General features: G+C 33.3%; 2 protein-coding genes across 3 annotated transcripts; one reads left to right on the forward strand and one right to left on the reverse strand.

Annotated features, from left to right (window-relative positions):
* Window positions 1-3,214: 3,214 nt before the first annotated feature.
* On the forward strand, window positions 3,215-4,111 carry LOC144564780 (abscisic stress-ripening protein 2-like). Its single transcript, XM_078314380.1, has 2 exons — window positions 3,215-3,377; window positions 3,735-4,111. The coding sequence occupies exons 1-2, from the start codon at window positions 3,273-3,275 to the stop codon at window positions 3,930-3,932; spliced, it is 303 nt and encodes a 100-aa protein (XP_078170506.1). The 5' UTR covers window positions 3,215-3,272; the 3' UTR covers window positions 3,933-4,111.
* Window positions 4,112-7,250: 3,139 nt separating this feature from the next.
* On the reverse strand, window positions 7,251-11,521 carry COQ3 (coenzyme Q 3). 2 transcript variants are annotated; one of them, XM_078313608.1, is made up of 10 exons: window positions 11,191-11,521; window positions 10,721-10,810; window positions 10,415-10,493; window positions 10,259-10,336; window positions 9,882-9,930; window positions 9,739-9,788; window positions 9,036-9,185; window positions 8,510-8,590; window positions 8,002-8,126; window positions 7,251-7,471 (listed from the first exon to the last, which is right to left on the reverse strand). In XM_078313608.1, exons 1-10 carry the CDS (start codon window positions 11,448-11,450, stop codon window positions 7,435-7,437), a joined length of 999 nt encoding a protein of 332 aa, XP_078169734.1. In that variant the 5' UTR covers window positions 11,451-11,521; the 3' UTR covers window positions 7,251-7,434. The 2 variants fall into 2 exon arrangements, with proteins under 2 accessions (XP_078169734.1, XP_078169735.1); XM_078313609.1 differs by having other exon boundaries at window positions 7,251-7,501.
* Between the last annotated feature and the right edge of the window lie 9,468 nt (window positions 11,522-20,989).

Raw genomic sequence — 20,989 nt, forward strand, 5'->3', positions numbered from 1 at the left:
GACTTGTTTTATCATATTGTTCTAATTATATAGCGCTTTTGATTATAAAAGGTGGGGCTTGATCATGTTATGAGTATTTGTACATTAATTATACAATTGCATGTCCTCTGTTTTAGTCATTTTGTTTGCATATTCTTTTTTTTGTACTCTTAAAAAATATTAACATGAGTTTTATTTTAGGGAAAATTTCTAGTATACCCATACAAACTTTCAAAATAGCCAATTTCTCCATAAAAACATCATAATATTCATTATCCCCATAAAAACTCTTTTTTTTTTTTTCTTTTCTCCCCTTTCATTGATTTAACATTTTGTTTAATTATTCTAAAAACAAAATTGACAGATATACCCTCCTCTTTCTCTCTTCTCCCCTCCCTCCTCTCTGCTTCACCACCCATGACATCTCAGAGAATGACATCACAATCTTTGCTCCCAGAATCAAGAAGAGGACCTACTGGGTTGTCCTGAAGCATCGTCTCACGGCTGATTTGTGACCATTCAAGGTTGCTTCGCATGTGCCCCTCTCACAACCCCATAGCCTAATGCTCCCTTTGGCATGCCACTTGCTATCTGCTAACACAGAAATTAATTACAAAAGGAAGAAACATGGTGATTAACTGCTCAACAAAATCCCACAAAACATTGAATAACAAGCAACTTATAAGTTATAATTGCCATATGCCATTTACTTGTATTAACTGTTCTTATCTTTGATCATAATGTTAAGGACTTAAGGCTCATTTAATCTCCAAGGATATAACCAGACGGAAAATAGCACCAGAGCCAACAAGCAAAGTGGTAAATGGAAACTTTGGGCTTTTAACCTTAGTTTGAGCTTGAACGGATTCAGTATTTCCCAAGAAAAGTATGGGCTTGGCGATTGACTAATTTACATGTCAAATTTTCATCTTTAGTTTTGTGTATACTGGTTAAGGTGAAGGAGAAGGAGAGAGAGGAGAGAGAGGAGGGTATATTTGTCTTTTTTGTTTTTAGAATAACTAAATATAATATTAAATCAATGGAGTTAGGCTGGGGTGCTATGGATAGCATAGTGGCCTCTATGCTATGGCTTAATATTCGAGTTTTCAAAATCCAAACGGTCGATCCGAACCGTTCATCTTATTCTCCATATTAATATCTGCTTGGAGACCAAATTTTACATTTTTCTGAATTTTTTTACTATTTGTTAAGTATTTTACAAAATTGTTGATCCAACGGTGGCTGCACAAAACAGTAAAACCGTTGGATTAGCGATTTTCAAAGTGGCTTAATAAATAGTAAAAAAATTCAGAAAATTATAAAATTTGGTCTCCAAGCAGATATTAATATGGAGAATAAGATGAACGGTTCGGATCGACCGTTTGGATTTTGAAAACTCGAATATTGAGCCGTAGCATAGAGGCCACTATGCTATCCATAGCACCCCAGCCTAACTCAAATCAATGAAAGGGGATAAAAGAAAGAAGTTTGAGTTTTCATGAGTATATTGGATATTATGATATTTTTATGGGAATATTGGCTATTTCGAAAGTTTGTATGGGTATAGCAGAAATTTTTCCTTTATTTTATTAGGCTTTATTATGCATTAATTATGTTTATTTCAAAATCAAAGTTATTTGAGCAGAGAGGTTGAACATTACTCATTTTGGAACTTACCTATGTGAGTGTAAACCTATATTTATTTATTTTGGTTTCAGCATTTATGACATGGAAAGAACAAAGAGAGAATGTAAAACACCGTGTGCGGCCCTTTTGCACGGCATTTTGGTTGATATGTGTTAGACAGTGTCCCATTAGCCATATCAAGAAATATGACCGTACAAATTCGTAAATGAACGTAAAATTGTACAAAGCAAGTGATAAAAAATTGCATAAAAAGCAGATGATTAGATGTGAGCTAGAATTGGTTTAGGAGTGAGGCTATGGTACTATACAAAGTGTGGATTGTTCTATTACTACGAATCAATATTTTTGTTTTGAAAATCTTAATGGTCGGTCAGAACTGTTCAATATGATCTTCATATAAGTATGAACTTATAAACTAAATTTTACATTTGTTAGATTTTTTTTTTTTACAATTTTTTTAGATGGGTAAACAATCATTATTTTTGAGTGGTCTAGAATTTTCAGATCAAGTGGTTTTCTACCCATCTAAAAAAATTGTAAAATGAATTGTAAAAAATATAAAATTTAGTTTACTAATATATATTCATATAAAGACCATGTTGAATAGTTTGAATTGACTGTTTGGACTTTCAAACCGAAAATTTAAGTCTATAGTGCATATCAATATGTGCTATGCATAGTACCATGACCTCACTCTTGGTTTAGAATTGTCAAAACCAAAATGCATTCCCTTTGTTTGGATGTAATGCTTATTTGTATTTTTTAGTTAGGCAGTTTGTTGCTGGACTACGGTTAGATTGAATGTGTACGATTGTTTTAGGAACATTGTAATTAATATGTACCAACTGGTTGGTACCAAATTTGTTTTAGTATATGGATTCAGTGTTCTGCATTTAAATTGTTTATGTTGGCTTAGAAACATTTTTCAGCTACCCGAATGCATAAATTTAGAATAACTTGTGAATGTATGTGTTTAGAAAGTAAACATAGTGTTGTCAGATTTTTTTTTTATAATAATAAGGATATTGTTATCAAACATTTAAAAAATTGGTATAGACAAAGGTTTTTGTAAACCATGAAAGATTCAAAACGCAGGCTCTACCAAATAAATACGAAAGTTATGATGTGATAAATATGATATATTAAAGATTTGAAAGAAACAAGACGTGCAAAAAAAGATTAAATTAAGTGCGATCATGATTTTTTCTTAATTACAAAGTAAGAATCAAGGTTCATACATATATGGCATATTCTTTATTTGTTTTAATATATATAGATATATATCACCAGATCAGCTAAAAGTATTTTACCAAGCAAACTAAAATATTTTACACCTATTGATTCTCAACAACATGATTAAACAATCCAAAATGTTACTATTATACTAGCCTTTTTTATTAAAAAAAAGTCCAGAGTTCCCTTGAGTTGTCAACCAAACCGTGTCTACTCTTGTATGAATGGCCAAGGGCAAATTAAACTGCAATCTCTATGTTTTATGCATTATCCTTTCCTCCTATAAGTACTCATCACACATGCACAGAAGCTTCTTCATCCAACTAATACAGTTATCTTCTCCTCTATAGCAAATCAAGAAAAGAAAATACTTTTTTTTTTTTTTCTTTTGAATCCTTTCTTGATCTTTTAAGATGTCAGATAAGTCGCAACCTGATTACCACAAACAAGAGAAACACCACAAGCACATGGAGCAACTCGGCAAGCTTGGAGTAGTTGCAGCTGGCGCATATGCTATGGTACCTCAATCAACATCTTGAAATGATGTTCATTGAATTTTTCTTTTTTTTGTCAAATTAAAATATCAATAATTATTAATAATATACATAGATAAACCTATTATTTGATCGGAGATTGAGGGGGCAGCGTAGCACAGTTGGTTGGAAGAAAAGGTCCTAAGATTGTGATTACCAAAAGGTTGAGAGTTCGAGCCTCTTATGATTTCTCACCTTTTGCGAAGCTTTAAAAAAAAAAACAATTATTTCATCATTTTAAAATGATTTTTTTTTCTCAATCTTCTTTAGTTTCCATATTATTTTAGTAAGAATTACATGTCCTTCATTTGACAAGTAAAATTTGTTTTCTTCTACTAACAGCATGAGAAGCACAAGGCGAAAAAAGATCCTGAGAATTCACATGATCATAAAAAAAAGCAAGAGATTGCTACTGCTGTTGCATTAGGAGGCATTGGATTCGCAATCCATGAGAAACATGAGAAGAAAGAGGTGAAAAAGCAAGAGAAGAAAGAGGCGAAAGAGGCAAAAAAGCATGGCGACCACAAGCACTTCCATTAATTATCCAATATTGTACTGTTATTTGTTTTGATTTATTTATGTTCTAAAGTCTAAACTAAACAGTGTTGTGTTTTGCACATTGTTATATCCTTTGTTGCAAAGTATTTGGATTTCAGGATTGCGTCTATAATGTATTGATGTATCTAGATTCATGTATGTACCATTAAAAGATATTTTATTTGAACTAATAATAAGGTGAGGGTGTTGTTATGGACTATTCGGGTAAGAACTAAGAAAGACTTAGATTATGTTTTAATTCTAGTGCTTGCAAGTCTTTAATATCTCTAGGAGCTAATTAAGTTTATAAGCTTGACTAGTTTTAGTGTCAGGTTAAGAGAGATGACACTTTTCTAAAGCTAACTTTAGCCTCTGACCTTCAAAAATAAAAAAGATTCAAGCATACTAAAACAACATATTTATTGATTTCACAGAACATACATTATTAATATTACACTTAGTGCTTCCCAACATTCTGCTTAAAGAATCCAAAACACTAGCATTTTTATTGAAAAAAGTCTGAAGTACCCTCGAGTAGTCAACCAAACTATGTCTCTTGTATGAATGGCTAAGGGCAAAACTGTAATCTCTGTGCTTTAACATCATGCTTTCCTCCTATAAGTACTCATCTTATGCCGAGGCTTCTTCCTCCAACTAATACACATTTATCTTCTCCTCTATAGCAAATCAAGAAAAGAAAAATATAATCTTTTTTTTTTCTTTTTGAATCCTTTCTTCATCTTAAAGGATGTCGGATCAGTCGCAACCTGATTATGAAAAAAAAAAAAAAACCACAAGCACATGGGGCAGCTCGGCAAGCTTGGAGCGGTTGCAGCCGGCGCATATGCTTTGGTACCTCAATCAACATCTTGAAATGATGTTCATTAAAATAAATTTTTGTCAAATGTTCAAATTTGAATAATAATATATATAGCAATACATATTATTTGATCATTTTAAAATGAATTTATTATCTCCATCTTCTTTAGTTTTTATATATTTTTTTTGTAAGAATTACATTAACTTAATTTGACAAGTTCTTTTTTTCTTCTACTAATAGCATGAGAAGCACAAGGCAAAAAAAGATCCTGAGAATGCACATGAACATAGAAAAAAGCAAGAGATTGCTACTGCCGTTGCATTAGGAGGCGTTGGATTTGCAATCCATGAGAAACATGAGAAGAAAGAGGCTAAAGAGGCAAAAAAGCAAAGCGACAACAAGCATTGTCATTAATTATCCTAAGTTGTGTTCTTTGATTCGATTTATTTATTTCTAAACTAAACGGTGCTGTGTTTTGCACATTGTTATATCCATTTGTTTAAAAGTATTTGCTTTCAGGATTGTGTATGTACCACTCTCGTCCATTGTATTGATGTACTTCATTTCCTTCTTAATCAATATTTTTTTTATTTAGATGAATTATCTTCATTTTTTTTTGAGAAAAAAAGTAAGGTCTAAGCCCTTACCTTTTGTCTTAATAGAAAAATGTTAAAAAAGTGTCCAGAAGTTACAATAATTCTCAAGAGGTTTTGGAATTTGTTAAAAAGTAAAAAAATCATGAGACTGCTATATAATAATGTAAACTATTGGGCTGGATTGTTGCACGACTTCAACTCAGTATAGACTTCTTCCAGAAGAGCATTGACATCTTTTGATTGTTCATGGAAAATAAGATTACACCTTTGTCTCCAAATAAATGAAAACAGAGATTAAAAGAATGCACTGTGGACTGTGGTTCAGAAGTGTGAAGTTTATTGGGTGAATTTGGAGATTAGAATGTTCCAATGATCATTTCAAAGCAGATTGAATGTTACCTGAAATAACATTACCATCATTAGCTTAAAAGAAAAAGGGAATCATTAAAGAGGTGACGCACAATTCAATATTCTGTTAGCAAAGAACACACACATTAACTAAATGCCAACCTCTTTTGTTAAGGTTGTCAATTGACAAAATGCGATTTCCGATCATTAACCATGCAAAAATATTCATTCTAGTAGAAGGCGACTTCTTGATGAACATGTAAAATGATTTACATGTAAAGAGCACCATGCAGGGAAGAATTTAGAATCAATTTAAGGACAATGTTGGTTGGGTACTTGGGTTCATTAGCTGTAAGGTAGCTTCAGAAAGAATGGAGTGAAAAATGCAAGGGTAAATCAATTTGAACCATTTGGCAGAGTTGAAAAGTTGAAAAATACATAATTTCGAGATTTTTGAAGGATATAAATGAAATTTATCTTCTGCATTGTTCGTGTACGAGTAAAGGTTTTTAACCTCAAATTGAACAATCATTCTAGAAAAGAGGCGCCAGCCTTTTGAGGCCGAAGCGTCAGCAACATGTTTTAGATTTATGGTTCCAATACTCGGCTCAAATTAAAAATCACATAAGGTCCTAATAAGGATGAAAATTTCAGATAATATACAAATCAAAAGAGTCAAACTGCACTTTATATTCATTTTTATCTTTATTTTAAACGAACACTGCTATTGATAGACTTGCATTCGAAACTTCAAAAGAGTGGGACTGCAAACCCACAAATATTGAAGTGTCTGAACAAATCAACCCTTTTCTTATTTCTCAACTTGCCATTTTGGACGACGTGACAGCCATGCTCTTCAGTGAAGGCAATTTTTGTAATGATTTATCACAGTTAGCCATCACTATGATGAGCTTCTAATTTTACATGTTCTTCACTTCATCACAATTAAACCTTCAATAATAATTACACCCGTAAGAACACTCACCGTTCTGCTGACTAAAATTGAGCGTCATGCAGCTTATCTTTTTGAAGTACAATGATAAAACCGGATCCACAATGGGTTTTTGTTTATATAATTAAAGAGCAAAATCTAAACAATATTAGAATTTAGCAAGGCGCGTATATGCTTCAAGAACATAACAAAAAGATTTTACATACTAAGGTAACATACTTAACCGAAGAGTGAGGCTATGCATAGAACAGTTTGGTCTATACTATATATACATCTTCATTTTAAAAGTCCAAACAATCGACCCAAACTATTCGTCATAATCTCCATACGAAAATATTCTTAAGAGGTAAAATTTTACATTTTTTAGTTAAACAAGTACAAAATCACTTGGATCTAAAGATTCTCAACCATCCGAAAGTAGTAATTTTCTATCTATAAAAAAAAAATTCAAAAAAGGGGAAAATGGAGATCCCGCTGAGCACTTCGGATCGGCTGTTTGCACTATAAAAATGGCTGCATCCATATTACAGAGCAAAGTGCGCTATGCATAGTACCATAGCCTCATTCCTTAACCGAACTATTCAGTGCACTTACTGCCAAACGTGTTTGTCCTTATCACCTATGTTATTGACATTTCAATTTTTCTTTATTGGTGATAATCACATCAACATACAAAAAAAACAGACAAAAAATTTTGCTTTAAAGAATAAACAACATGATAATTTTTTTTTTCTGCCTTCTATGAAATTAGTGCACATATGAAGTTTCATGACCTAAGATCCACAAATGTTAAGAAACTAAATCAGTCTTCTGTTCAACAACAGTCCTGCAAAGTTTACATTCGTCTTATCATAACCTGATACAAATCAAATTAAACTGTAAGTTAAGAAACAATTAGAAACCTCTTATCATTAACTGACACAAATCGAATTGAACTGCAAATATAGAATAATAGCGCCTTTGAAGTAGTGCAAATGCATAAGCTTAAAGGCACCTTACTAGACAAAGTATAGTTACTCATATGAACACCTTTTCTTATTGTTCTTTTTCAGTTTTCTTCTTGGCTTCATTGGGACTGTACAACTGCACAAAGGACATGCAGCAGCATTTGGGTTGAATTGTGACTCAATAACACAAGTGTTCACTAGTTAGGGCAACTTCTAGTTAGATTTACAAAAAAACCCTAGTTATTCATCAAGGCTTAATTAGCCATAATAATCAGGAATACAGGAACCAGAAATACACCAGCCAAAGCAATAAGTAGGCAAAATACTTTGTAGGGTATCTGTCCGTTATCCAAATAATAAAACAAAAGGTCGGGGTCTGTGTGCATTTTACAATTTAGAAAGTACTAACCTCCTCTTTTCACTGTCAGAGCTACCCTCTTTGATGCCAAAAGCAATATAATTAACACTTATGTCATCTGACAAGGACCAGTTTCCCGTCAAGGGATTGTACACAAAGCCTGCCATTTCTTGCACCTATACATACAACCAAAAAAAGAAAAAGTTAATGGAATAAAAAGTAAAAGTATGATTTATAGACAGGTAAAAAACTCTTTGAAGTTCTACAAATTCACATTTGAGAAACTACAATTCACATCTAGCCATAGTTGCAGTCCTATCATACTTTGGGCTCCATTTCAAATCTCGCACGAAATGTTATAAAGATATAAGGAAATTTTCTGGTCTATTGCACTAAGTCTCAATTTTGAAGAAACATGGCTTACACAATATAATGTCAACATTTAGTACTGTCATATAGCATATTCTTTGTTTTCTTCCCAAATACAGAAGTTTTTGAGTTTTTTATGGAAACAAAGGAACTATTTGTAAAACTTGAGAAAAAAGAGAAGAACATTTACCGAGACAGAAGCTCTCTGAAGTATTAAGGCTAACTCATCTGGAGTTACGAATTTAGACCACTCATGGGTCCCTTTTGGGAGCTAAAAAATACATAAAAAATAAATTAATCCATAAGAGAGTTAAATATATTCTGGTACTAAAGAATGATACTTGCATTATACATTGGAAATGATACTTTCTCAGCTTGTTACATTCAAAAGGTGTCATTTAAAGCCAAGCAAACAAGAAATATATCCCTAAATATATAAGGGGAATAAAATGCATATACTCTGCCTCTTCATTTCTTCAGAATAACACAAACTAGAATCTCCTTTCTACCTCATTTGCATTAAGACATAAACATGGAGGGAATTAGGGCACCTCTTGAAGAAAGCAGAGAATTCACGAGCACAGGGGATATTAGTCATGTTTTTTCCCAAGTAGGAATGATAAAAATTGTTTCTTGTTTTACAGTGGGTTGTTTAACATTTTTCAAATTTAGCAGGGTCACACATGAAAATACAGGTAAAGGCTTCGAGAACAAACCCAATTGAGAATGTATTCAGCAGCAACAATTGTTGTAGCATATGCCCTCATGGTACGGTTGATGGTTGAAATTATCATTGCACCCCCGGGAACTGAAAGTGCAGCAAGCGATTTGCAGAAGTCTAATGGGTCTGCAACATGCTCTATCACCTGTAATATAAAAAAAAAAAAAAAAACTATTTTATTAGTTCTAATTGATTTTCAAACAACTTAGAATTATTGTTTTATTTGTTTGACTTTCCTAATTAACATGATGATTATACTTTAAATTTTCAAAGTTGCTTTCCAAATTTTTAACCGTGCAAAACCACGAAATATTATCTAAAACTGTCAAAACACCTCCAGAGCACCAAAAGAGGTTCAAATAGATCCACCAATTAAGCAAAAGAACCAAATTTCATATTTTATTTTTCATTTTACAAATTGTCAATCAAAAATCAAAATAAGAAACACGGTCCTCCTGGTATATGTCTGTTAAGATACAAGCATCACACATGCAAGATCAATTTTGCTTCTCTGCCAATCAAAATATCTACTACTAACTTATTTTAGTAAGTTTGAGAAATAATTTGCACAAAAGGTCCTGGTAACAACTTGGTTGTATACTCCACCTTTAGAGACCCAATCGTAATTGCTCGAACCAATAAGCACTAACAAAAAGTAAAGGGTAAACAGAAGAGGATATCTTGAAGAGAGGAGATACCTCAAGAGAGATGACAGCATCAAATTTCTGGTTCTCCCTGACCAAATCCTCTACATAGGTAAGGCCCAATTATTTCTTACTGCTTTATAGTACAATATATAATAAAAGGCATTTGTGCATGTGTGAAACAAAAAAGAAATTACCAGCTGTCGTGCAGGTATAATCGATTGATGAGGTCAATGGATCAGATGCCTATTTTAGCACAAAATGCACCAGCAAAAAAAAAAAAAAAACACGAGTCATAAAATCAAATACCAAGGAGTCAAGGACCCACTAGATAAATATATATATAGCAGGAATAATCAAATTAATTTTGATGCAAAGCTAATAGACAGCCTCCATGAAAATAGTACAAGCATCACAAATATTTATCCCTCGAATATCTGTATCGGGTTCAAGGCAAAGGAAAACTATACCTGATTCGGGTACTAGTACAAGCCGGCTAGTAAGTAAAACCCTGAGCAATAAAATTTAGACCATCTTATAAGTAAAACCCTGAGAAAGGGTAAATTTACATTACAGCATGAACTCTTGCAATATTAATGTTCTTCTCCACAGCATCAATGCCAGTGACATCTGCCCCCAACCGTGCCAGAGGCTGTTGAAACAAAACATGTAAACAAAAATGAGAGAGAGAGAGAGATTTCTGATAAAATGTAAAAGAGATAAATAACACCTCCGAGAGAATACCGCCTCCACAACCAACATCTAATATTTTAAGGCCTTCAAAAGGTCTTGGTGAATATGGATCTCTCCTGCAATATCATAAACCAAAGAATAAGGTCTTTCTTTCTATCTCAGTTAAGTTTGCACGGTGCTTAATTGAGATTTCCAGAAGGATTCCAGCTGAAATACTTAGTTTGTTCACTCAGTACTCTGGACTTGCTAATATATAATTTGAAGCCAATGAAGATATGCTAAAGGGTCAAACTGGAATTGACGAAAATTACAGCAATACAATCAAACTTTGCTACAGAACTACCTGAAATGTCTGCACAGAGTGGAGCGGATAAAAGAAACTCGAGTTGGGTTCATCAAATGCAATGGTTTGAATGGGCCTTCTGGATCCCACCTGGTTACAAGTTAAATTTTAGTCAATAGAGGTTACATATATGCCATTTGTACTGACTATTCAGGTCATGGAATTAAAAGATATTCAGGTCCTTTTGATATATGCAAAGATATTATTCTTTCCATCCAGTTCAGATAAATTACACTGTCATATGATATTTTGGGGGCACTACTAAACTATCAAGTTTTTGGTGTAGTGTCACATGAATTAGCTCTACTGCGAATTCTACAATCTAATTAACTGATGTGCTATCTGAAATTTATCCGTATGAGCATACAACAGTACTTTTTACACTAATTTTTACATAAATACCCCTCCAAAACATAATCCTTTCACATTTGGTAAAATAAAATAAGAGTAAAATAAATAAAAAAATCGACCATGTTTCAGCGATGGCAGCGAATTTAGCGACTTCAATTGGGTTCAGAGAGGACTTGAATCCGTTTCTTTCTTCAGCAGCAGCGTCTCGGATGGGGTTTTTTGTTGTAGGATCGGACGCAGGGGAGTAAGATCTCAGTGATAGCAGAGCTGGAATTAGAGGGCGTGAGACAGAGTTCGGATTCGGGTTTCTCAGCAGGTCGGGATGGAGAAGTGATCGGTAGAGGGATCGATGGGACCGGAGAAATGATCTCATGGCCATGGTACACGGAGCAAAGCGGTGGAGATGCGGTAGGGGTTTGGTTTTTTTTTTTTTTTATGTTCAAGCTCTCCGAAACTAAAATAATAATAATAAGACAAAAGGATTCAGATCCAGTGCGGTAGAATAAAATATGAACCGTCCGTTCTGACACGAATCTTAAAGCGAAATAGACACCAACATTATTTTGGTTCTGTTAGAAGCTTTTTTTTTTTTTTTTTTTTCATAAAAGCCCTTAGGTAGGGGTGTCAATCAGTGTTTTAAAATGCAGTTTTGTTCATGCATGCGGAAGGCCACTGCATACCGTATATGTAGATTTTCATGCGGATTTTAAAATAAAAATTCACGTATATATATATAGGGTCTAGCTAATTTGCTGCCGGCAGCATTTTAGCCGGAGGTGCTGCCACCATTTTTTTATTTTCTGATGTCCAAACAATAAATCGAAACCGTTAGATGTTTAATCTATACTATAATCTACTTGGAGACCAAATTTTACATTTTTTGGAATTTTTTTACTATATATTAAGCTGGTTTGAAAACCGCTGATTTCAATGCTGCAGAAATTTACTGAAATCAGCGGTTTTCAAATCAGCTTAATATATAGTAAAAAAATTCCAAAAAATGTAAAATTTGGTCTCCAAGTAGATTATAATATAGATTAAACATCTAACGGTTTGGATTTGTTGTTTGGACATCATACGACTGAATATAGCCCCGACAGCACCTCTGCTGAAATGCTACTAGCAGCAATTTAGACAGACCCTATATATATATATATAGAGAGAGAGAGAGAGAGAGAGAGAGAGAGAGATAGGCTAATGTGCTTCCGGTAGCATATGGGCCGAAATGCTACCGGTCCAAATTTGAAATTTCAAAATTCAAAAAGTCGATCTGAACCGTTCATCTTGTTCTCCATATTAATATGTGCTTGGAGACCAAATTTTACATTTTTCTGAAATTTTTTACTATTTATTAAGCCACTTTGAAAATCGCTGATCCAACGGTTTTACTGTTTTGTTAAGCCACCGTTCGATCAGCGATTTTCAAAGTGGCTTAATAAATAGTAAAAAATTTCAGAAAAATGTAAAATTTGGTCTCCAAGCACATATTAATATGGAGAACAAGATGAACGGTTCAGATCGACTTTTTGAATTTTGAAATTTCAAATTTGGACCGGTAGCCCTTCGGCCCATATGCTACCGGAAGCACATTAGCCTATCTCTCTATGTATATATATATATATATATATATATATATATATATATTCATATTCATATATTTGAATTTATTTCCACATAATGACATAACCAACGATAGTTTTTTGACATAAATTTTAATTAAAATACAATTATATTATCAAAACCGCATGGGAGAACTGCATGGCCGCATTTTTAATCCGTATATGCGCTTTTTTATTCCGCATGACCGCATATTGGGACTGCATATGCGGCCGCATGGTCAAAACCGTATGGGAGAACCGCATGGCCATTTTGAGCACGGCTGCCGACCGCATACGCATATGCGGCCCATGCGGCCGCATTTTAAAACACTGGTGTCAATGATACCCTTTTAGCCGTTTACTCGACCCGTACCGTATTTGATAAGGCGTGTATGAGTAATATTTTTTTTTTGTTAGTTTATTGAATATGGGTATGGATAAGGATTTTTTTCCGTTAGCTAAACGGATAAGGATAAGAGTAAAAGCTATTTCGTACCCGTTACCCTCTAGGGTAATTATATAAAATATAATAAAATGAAAATATTTGAGCAATAATTAGTTAATACTTTTGTTATTTAGTGTATTGTTTTTGTTGTAAGAAAATATTAAACATATTATTTTTATTTGTATGTCTTGTTCTTTAATTAAATAATTAAACTTGTCGAAAGATATATTTTTGTTTTTGAATTATCTTGTTTTATAAAAAATACAATTTAGTTGAAATTGATTGCACATTTATTTTTATTAGTAATATTATTGCATATGTGAGAAATAAATGAGTTTTGATGTTCTATTTGTAAAATGTAATAAAACTAATTATTATAATAGTATTATTTGTTATTCATCCGCTATCGTTTCGTTACCCGATAATTTTAACGGATAATAATATAGTAGGATAAGGTCAAATCTTAATGGGTAAGAGTATGGTACGAATAAGATCATTCTTAGTGAGTATGAGTATGAAAATGCTTGCACCTTACTCGTATCGTACTCATTGACACTCCTACCCTTGGGCACCCAAAATTTTATTCATATCCTCAATTAAAAAAATTATACGATGTCTCTCCTCTCTACCGTTGAAATTTTCGGTGGTGTTAACCTTGTTAGCAACTAGCGAGTTTTCAAAAAAGAAAAAGAAATTCTCGGTGGTGCTATAGTGTTTTTTAAAAAAATATATATTTAAGAAGATGTGAGATCATATCTTATTACATATATATTGATATTTTCTTATTGAAAAATAGATGGAGGATTAATTGATGTAATCTTATTTTTGAAAATTCTCAAATAAATAGTATATAAATGGAGTATTGATTGAAAAATAAAAAATTTCACAATTAATTTTTTTAACAATAAATATTAATCTCACAATATATAACTCGGATTAAATAATATAACAAAACAGAAACACTGTATAAGTACGGATATACCGGTTGTTATATATGCCAATAGGGCACTATCGTATTCTCCACTGTGATACAAAAATCTTCTTTTATTCTAATTTGCTGCCTTTTCAATCTTTTTTTTCTTTAATTTCAAATTGTAATTTATATTTTCACACAACCCATCCAAACATCAAGGACGAACATTGTATTTTATTCCTGAAGGCACAAGTCTTTTGTACCTTCACATAATAAAAAGCAAATAGGAACATAATTTCTATTTTTCCTCAAAAGAAAAATATCCGAAAGGAAATTGTCATAATAACTAATTCTAATATCTTATTTCTTTAGGTAAGTGTCTTGGCGTCTTGAACAAAATTGATAATCTATCCTGCTGTTTAATTTTTGAGTTTGGGAAAGACTTTTTGTGTTATTCTCTAACATCATGTTTGGTTGTAGCTTAAAGGGTGAAATAAAGAGTTTAGGTCTTGTTATTTCACCAAATGTGTCTTAATTGAGTTGGACTAAGATGGCATAAGTCAATCTTTAGGCCGGCCTAAATTAAATCACCTCACATGGTGGTTTAATTTTTATTCCACCTCGTGGTCTAATATGAATGATTATAATAATATTTTATTTGTATATAATTAGTATATTATTATTAATAATTATTGTTAGTATATAATTATATAATTAATATCTTATATTGTTAATATATTAAATAATTATTATAATAATATTATATAATTATTATGTTATATTGTTAATATATTAAATAATTATTATATAATATTGTAATATATTATAGTTACTATTAATATATTAATATTGTGTAATTAGTATCTTATTAACGATATAGAACTATATAATTAATATGTTATATTGTTAATATATTAAATAATTATTATAATAATATTACAATATATTATAGTTGTTATTAATATTATATAATTAGTATCTTATTATTAATAATTATTATTAATTTATAATTATGTAATTAATAATTAATATTGTTAATATAGTAAATCATTATTATAATAATATTATAATATATTATAGTTGTTATTGATATATTAATATCGTATAATTAGTATCTCATTATTAATAATAATTATTAATATATAATTATATAATTAATATTTTATATTGTTAATATATTAAATAATTATTTTAATAAGATTATATAATTAGTATCTTTTTATTAATAATTATTATTAATTTATAATTATATAATTAGTATTTTATTATTAATAATTATTATTAATATATAATTAATATTTTACATTATTAATATATTAAATAAATTTTATAATACTAAATAATATATTACAGTTATTATTAATATATTAATATTATATAATTAGTATCTTATTATATAATTAACCAATTTAGGCTTTCAAAACTTTAGTCCTCCACCAACTCTAATCAAACAAGGAATAATTTAAGCTATAATTTACTTTTAGACCTTAACTAAACATGAATAATTTAGACCGGTTTAAATTGAAATAACCAATTTAGGTCTCCTTAGTTTTAGACCACAACCAAACATGGACTCTTTGTATTATTGTGCTGCATGTGGAAGTGCTAGTCTCAATGTGCAGTACGGTGCGCTAAAAGCCATATAGTTAATTTAAAATTTGAATGCAAAGACCAACCGGTTAGAAAATAATTAGAAATTTGCATCATATGTAGTTTTTGTGCCCGAAGTGATGGATTCAGAAAATGATTATATATATATGTGTGTGTAATATCTTGAAAAGTAAAGAGAAATCAATCTCTGTCCAATGACAAATGACAACATCTTTTGTGTGAGAGGTTATGACATCGAAATTCGGATAAGAGGTTATTTATTAACATTAAATAAAAGTTAGAAAGTTAGATCTCTATTTTCTATCTCAAAAAATTAAAATAAAAAATTGAAAGACCTCTTTTGTGCCAGTCAATGACAGTAAGAAATGAATGTAGAAACTTTGGAGCCTTAAGCATTTATTATAAAATAAGTTTTTTTTTTTAAAAGAAGAAGTAATATTAATATATTATTGAGTTCACCGGCCAAGTTGGCCTAACTCCAGTAAGCAAGTAGGACTTCGAAAGATAAAGAAAGGTATAGTAGAAACAAAAGAAGAAGTTCAACAAAAATTCACTCAATTCTAGATCTCCATAATTTTTTAGAGTCTTTTTTTTCATTTTAGTGGGCATCACTCACTCACCAATTTCTATTGAAATCAAAAGTACTGTTCTGGTACCAAAAGATTACATAAAAACGATATTAACTAGAACTATGAACCAACATATATATTATGAAATAATTTCTGGCAATTTCTGCTTGATTATCCGCTAGATCGTACCCATACTGCTCTACGTGGCGGAGCACACACTGATAAGCCTCCTCCTGATCCAATTCTTCTTGAAGAACAGCTAACTCATCATCAAACTCACTTGCTAGAGAAGGTGTACGGTAGGGGCTGTAGTACTCGTACGGATTAATTTTAGAACCCGTAGACCCGTTGTGCTCAGAAGTGTACCCACTGTTGTCAAGGTCCATTGGATCCACATTGGTTTGGCCTGTGTTAGCATGAGGCACTTGTAGACCCGCTTCAGGTATTGGGTGATTTACCTTGTCTAAAGCCAATTGAAGGTTGAGAGGGTTCGAACCAGGCCCAACTTGGGACTCCTGGGTCAGAATAATAGACGGCCCAATAACAGGCCCGCTATGAGGTCCATTACCCTCCTGGTTGCCAATACCTGAAAGAGTTAGATTTATTTGGGGGTCCATAGTTGTGTTACCTTGGTGAATTGTACTTACCATATTAACCTGAGCCGTTCCCTCCTTTTGAATTTGAAAATCCAAGGCTCGAGTCCTATCGTAGGACATAGGGGGCCTGTCCTGAACCAGATTAGGCGTTGCTTGCAACAGAAAGCCTGACCCGCATTTAATTGCTACAGAGCCCGAGGGGGCCTCCATTTGTCATGTTGGAAGAACAATGGAGGTGTCCAGTGCCAACCCCTTACCTTTGATAAGACTGCCATGGCCAGCCAGTACCTGGTCCAGAGGTTTGTGCGGCAGCACCGGTGGCCAAGGATTAGTTGCAAAGTAGGGGGATGCTTTCAACATAGCCCCCAGCTTGGCTTTCTCTTCACCCTCTTCCATCTTGAACCATAATCCAAATATCGTATCAAACTCTACTGAAATCATCCCAACATCAGAAATCGTCCCCCCAAGGCCAGTTATTGCTTTCACATTGTCCTGACGAATTTGATCGAAAAATTCCTGTTTTGGGGTGGTGTCTAGTGGTGGAATGAAAGGTAGAGGCTCTTCAATCCAGCTATGCACTACCACCTCAATAGCCCTTGAAATTGTCCTCAACCACATGATGATTTTATGGGGGATAAGCCCCATATCAGTGACAGCCACCACTGCTCTCATGGTTTCAATTGAATTAACTCTTGTTAGTGAGGCATGATCAAGCACTACTACAAATGAACTAATTGCCGAAATTAAGTGATCAATCGATCAAGCTTGAGGAGATAACTTCTTCAATTCGATCCAAACTTTGTACTTGAGACGAAGAGGGTACCCGTTGATTGCCGGGCTCTAAGGATAGGTGACAATACCCATCTCTTGGAGTTGTTTGTCGTAAGCTCGCATGAAAGAGTGACGGTCAGATCCAGGGGGCAGAAGAAGAAGATATTGTGGCCCTTCCATGTGAGTTATCGACAACGGAAAGTATGATTTGCAAACCGTCATTAGGACAGATTGGACGATTACATTACTATGGTTCTCCTTGAGCCGAGCATCTATTACTAATGCCCGGTTCAGCTCGAGAGAATCAGTCTTCATCTGCGGTGTTTCTGGTATAAAAACCATCGCAGCCCGGGGTCTGTTAGGCGACAAGCCTGACTCACCAAAGTTCCTACGCGGCTGAAACGGGTCCAGGTGGTTGATTTTGAGCTTTGGGCACGACCTCGCTTGATGCCCTTTGCACCAGCATACTGCACAGACTCGGTCAGGGTTGCGACATTCCTTTTGGTCGTGCCCCAAAGTGAGGCAATTATAACATCGACCTAGCCATACCGGGTGATTTGGGTTAGAGGGTAGAGGAAGGGGGTTAGGTGAGTCAGAGCTGGTTTGTTTGACAATGTGGTGAATGTTAGGGAAGTGAAAAGTCCAAGGATCATGGTCAATAAAATTCTTCCAAGGAGGATAGGTGAATCTCTGAGCCTGTGGTGGGACAAGAGGACTAAGCTGAGAGGAAGCTAGGTCATGGCTAATCGCTTGAGCAAAGGTTAGTGGTGGAGGGAAAGAAGAGCTTGGAGGTGTGTGTTTGGCTTTGGTGGGAAATTAGGGACTGTTGGGGGGTGTGTTTGCTGGGCACAGAAGAAGGGGCTTGACCTTTCTTTTTAGTCATTTTTCCTCTAAGGAGAGCAATGGCAGTGGTTGAGAGGAGTTTGGTGGGAGTAAATGCTGGTTGGGGTTGAGGGAATAAGAACTGAAGAGGAGTAGGTAGCGGGCTAGGAAATAGAGTGGCGATATGCCTCAAAATTGGGGGGCTCCAGTGGCGACCTGGAGGCTGACGGCGGTGGCGAAATGACAGGTGGCGCCATTGATTGTTGTAGGTCTGCTTTCCATATCGGCGTCATTCAAGTTCGGCTGCACGGTGCTTGTCAAGGTTGGAGCGCGCATCTAGCTTCGAGTTGATGTGACAGGGTCCCTTACCTTGCAGACTTCTCCAGTAGCGACGTCGATCGGCGACTATGGTGAACCATCTGTCTGCCTCTAGAATCGCGCCCTGTCTCCCCATCTCTTTGTGTTTATATTTTGTTGACTCTTGAATTTGTTTTTTAAAGGATTAAAAGGACTAGTCCCTGGTTCAGTTCCGAGAGGAGGAACTCTCCGTTTTAGGATTCGTTTTGAATCCTTCATTTTTAAAAGGACTAGTTCCTGGTTTGGTTCCTCCTTTTGGAACTCTCGGAATTGATCTTCTTTTATTTTTGTTTTTCTTTTTGTCTTTTTTTTTACGATGGGCTAAGATATCGCGCCATTTTTTTCTTAAAATGTAGTAATGTTGTCTCTTATTCTCTTTTCTCCTTCTATTTTTTCTTCTCCTCCCATCTTCTTCGATGTATATCTATCGAAATAAATCAGGGGCAAATTTAATTTGAGCACAAATGCTTCCCTTGAAAACCCTGACTCACCTAGCTTCCAACATTACTGTTTGTGCTGACGACAAGAAACTATACATGCTTATTATCTACCAATTTAAGCATGCTAGTCTGAAGACTCATCTTCTCTAATTTGAGTTTTTTTTCCTGGTCTAAAGTGTTTCTAAATTCAACAAACTTTTTTGTGAACTAAACTTTAAAATTTATAAGATTAGTTTCAAATGACGAATCTAAATTGTTAAAATTCTTCTACCTTACGAGTAATGCGTCTAGATACAAAAAAATTAAAAATAATTTTATATAGAGGCGAGTGGTCATCCAAAAAATGAATGCATTAAAATTAATTTATAAACCTTTTAGTTTTGACCACTTGACTTTATACTAAATTAATTCGAAACTTTAAAATTTTCACATGTAAACACATCACTCGTAAGATAGAAGATTTTAATGGTTTGAATTCGTTGTTTCAAGCCAATCCAATAAGTTTAGAATTGAGTTCACAAAGAAATTTGATAAACTTGGGAACACTGTAGTTCTAATATGTATGTATGTTTGTATCTATGTATGTATGTTTGTGTGTGTGTGTGTTTGTCTCAAAAATAAATTTATCTAACAAATTTTTGAGGATTTCAAATCTTGTTCAATTGAATTTGTCTTGATTTGCAAAAATTTATTATCAATGCAGCGGATACAAATTTCCTTTTTCCTACGTCGGATTCTCTTCAGTACAATGTCCTTAAAAATACTTAGGTGAATCCCACGTATACTGTATTTAGAAATAACTAGATGGGTTCGAAGTTTGATAGCCTTGAAAATACTCACGTGGGTCCTATATTCGCTGCCCTTGAAAATAACCAGATGGACCCCACATACGCTGCTTTTGAAAATAATCCAGACAAAAGTCAAGTGTGAAGTAGTTCTATGCGCCCTTTTTCCCAGGGTCGGCTCATGGGGAAAAAAGGGAGAGTATTTCCATGGTGGGTATTTGCGACGGTAGTATTTCCAAGGATATCGCATGAAAATGATAATTTTATAACATTTTTCAAGAGTAGGCTCAGAGAACAAGTACTTTTTCTGCCCTTGCAAAAAACAAATATTCTAGTAGTGTAGTGAGTATGAATTTCTATTGGCTACTCATATTATAGCTGATTATTATATTGATATCAATTTAACTCGATCTATATAATAATAAGGGGGAATTTCATGTATACTCTTCAAAAACTTGGAAGTTACGTATTTCATCATCTAAAATTAATAATATCATATTTACCCTCCTAAACTTCAAGAACTCACAAATATATCAATTTTTATATCTTTTCTATTAAAACTCATTTTAAATTTATGAAGTAACCATGTTACTCTTTATTAAAAAAATAAAAAATATATAGCATGTTTTAGAAAAATGTCAGTCTTCTAATTAGATGCAAATAGATCATTTCTCTAATTCTAACACTTACACAGTAACTTTTAGGTATATGCGTGAGAAATAGAAGACTAACATTTTGGAAAAACATACTCTAAATATTTTTATTTTTTAATGAAGGATGATAAAATGGGTGCTTCATAAATTTAAATAGAAAAGACATAAAAATAGATAAATTTGTAAGTTCTTGAAGTTTAGGAGGGTAAATATGATATTATGAATTTTAGAGGGTAAATACTTAATTTCCAAGTTTTTGAGGGTATACATGAAATTTCCCCCAATAATTAACTGCGGTTCGAACTGTCATTATAAGTACCTAATACCCAAATTATTCAGACAAGCAGTTGGACTCATA

Source organism: Carex rostrata, chromosome 13 (genome assembly GCF_964058835.1).
Source record: "Carex rostrata chromosome 13, lpCarRost1.2, whole genome shotgun sequence".
Classification (NCBI taxonomy): Eukaryota; Viridiplantae; Streptophyta; class Magnoliopsida; order Poales; family Cyperaceae; genus Carex; species Carex rostrata.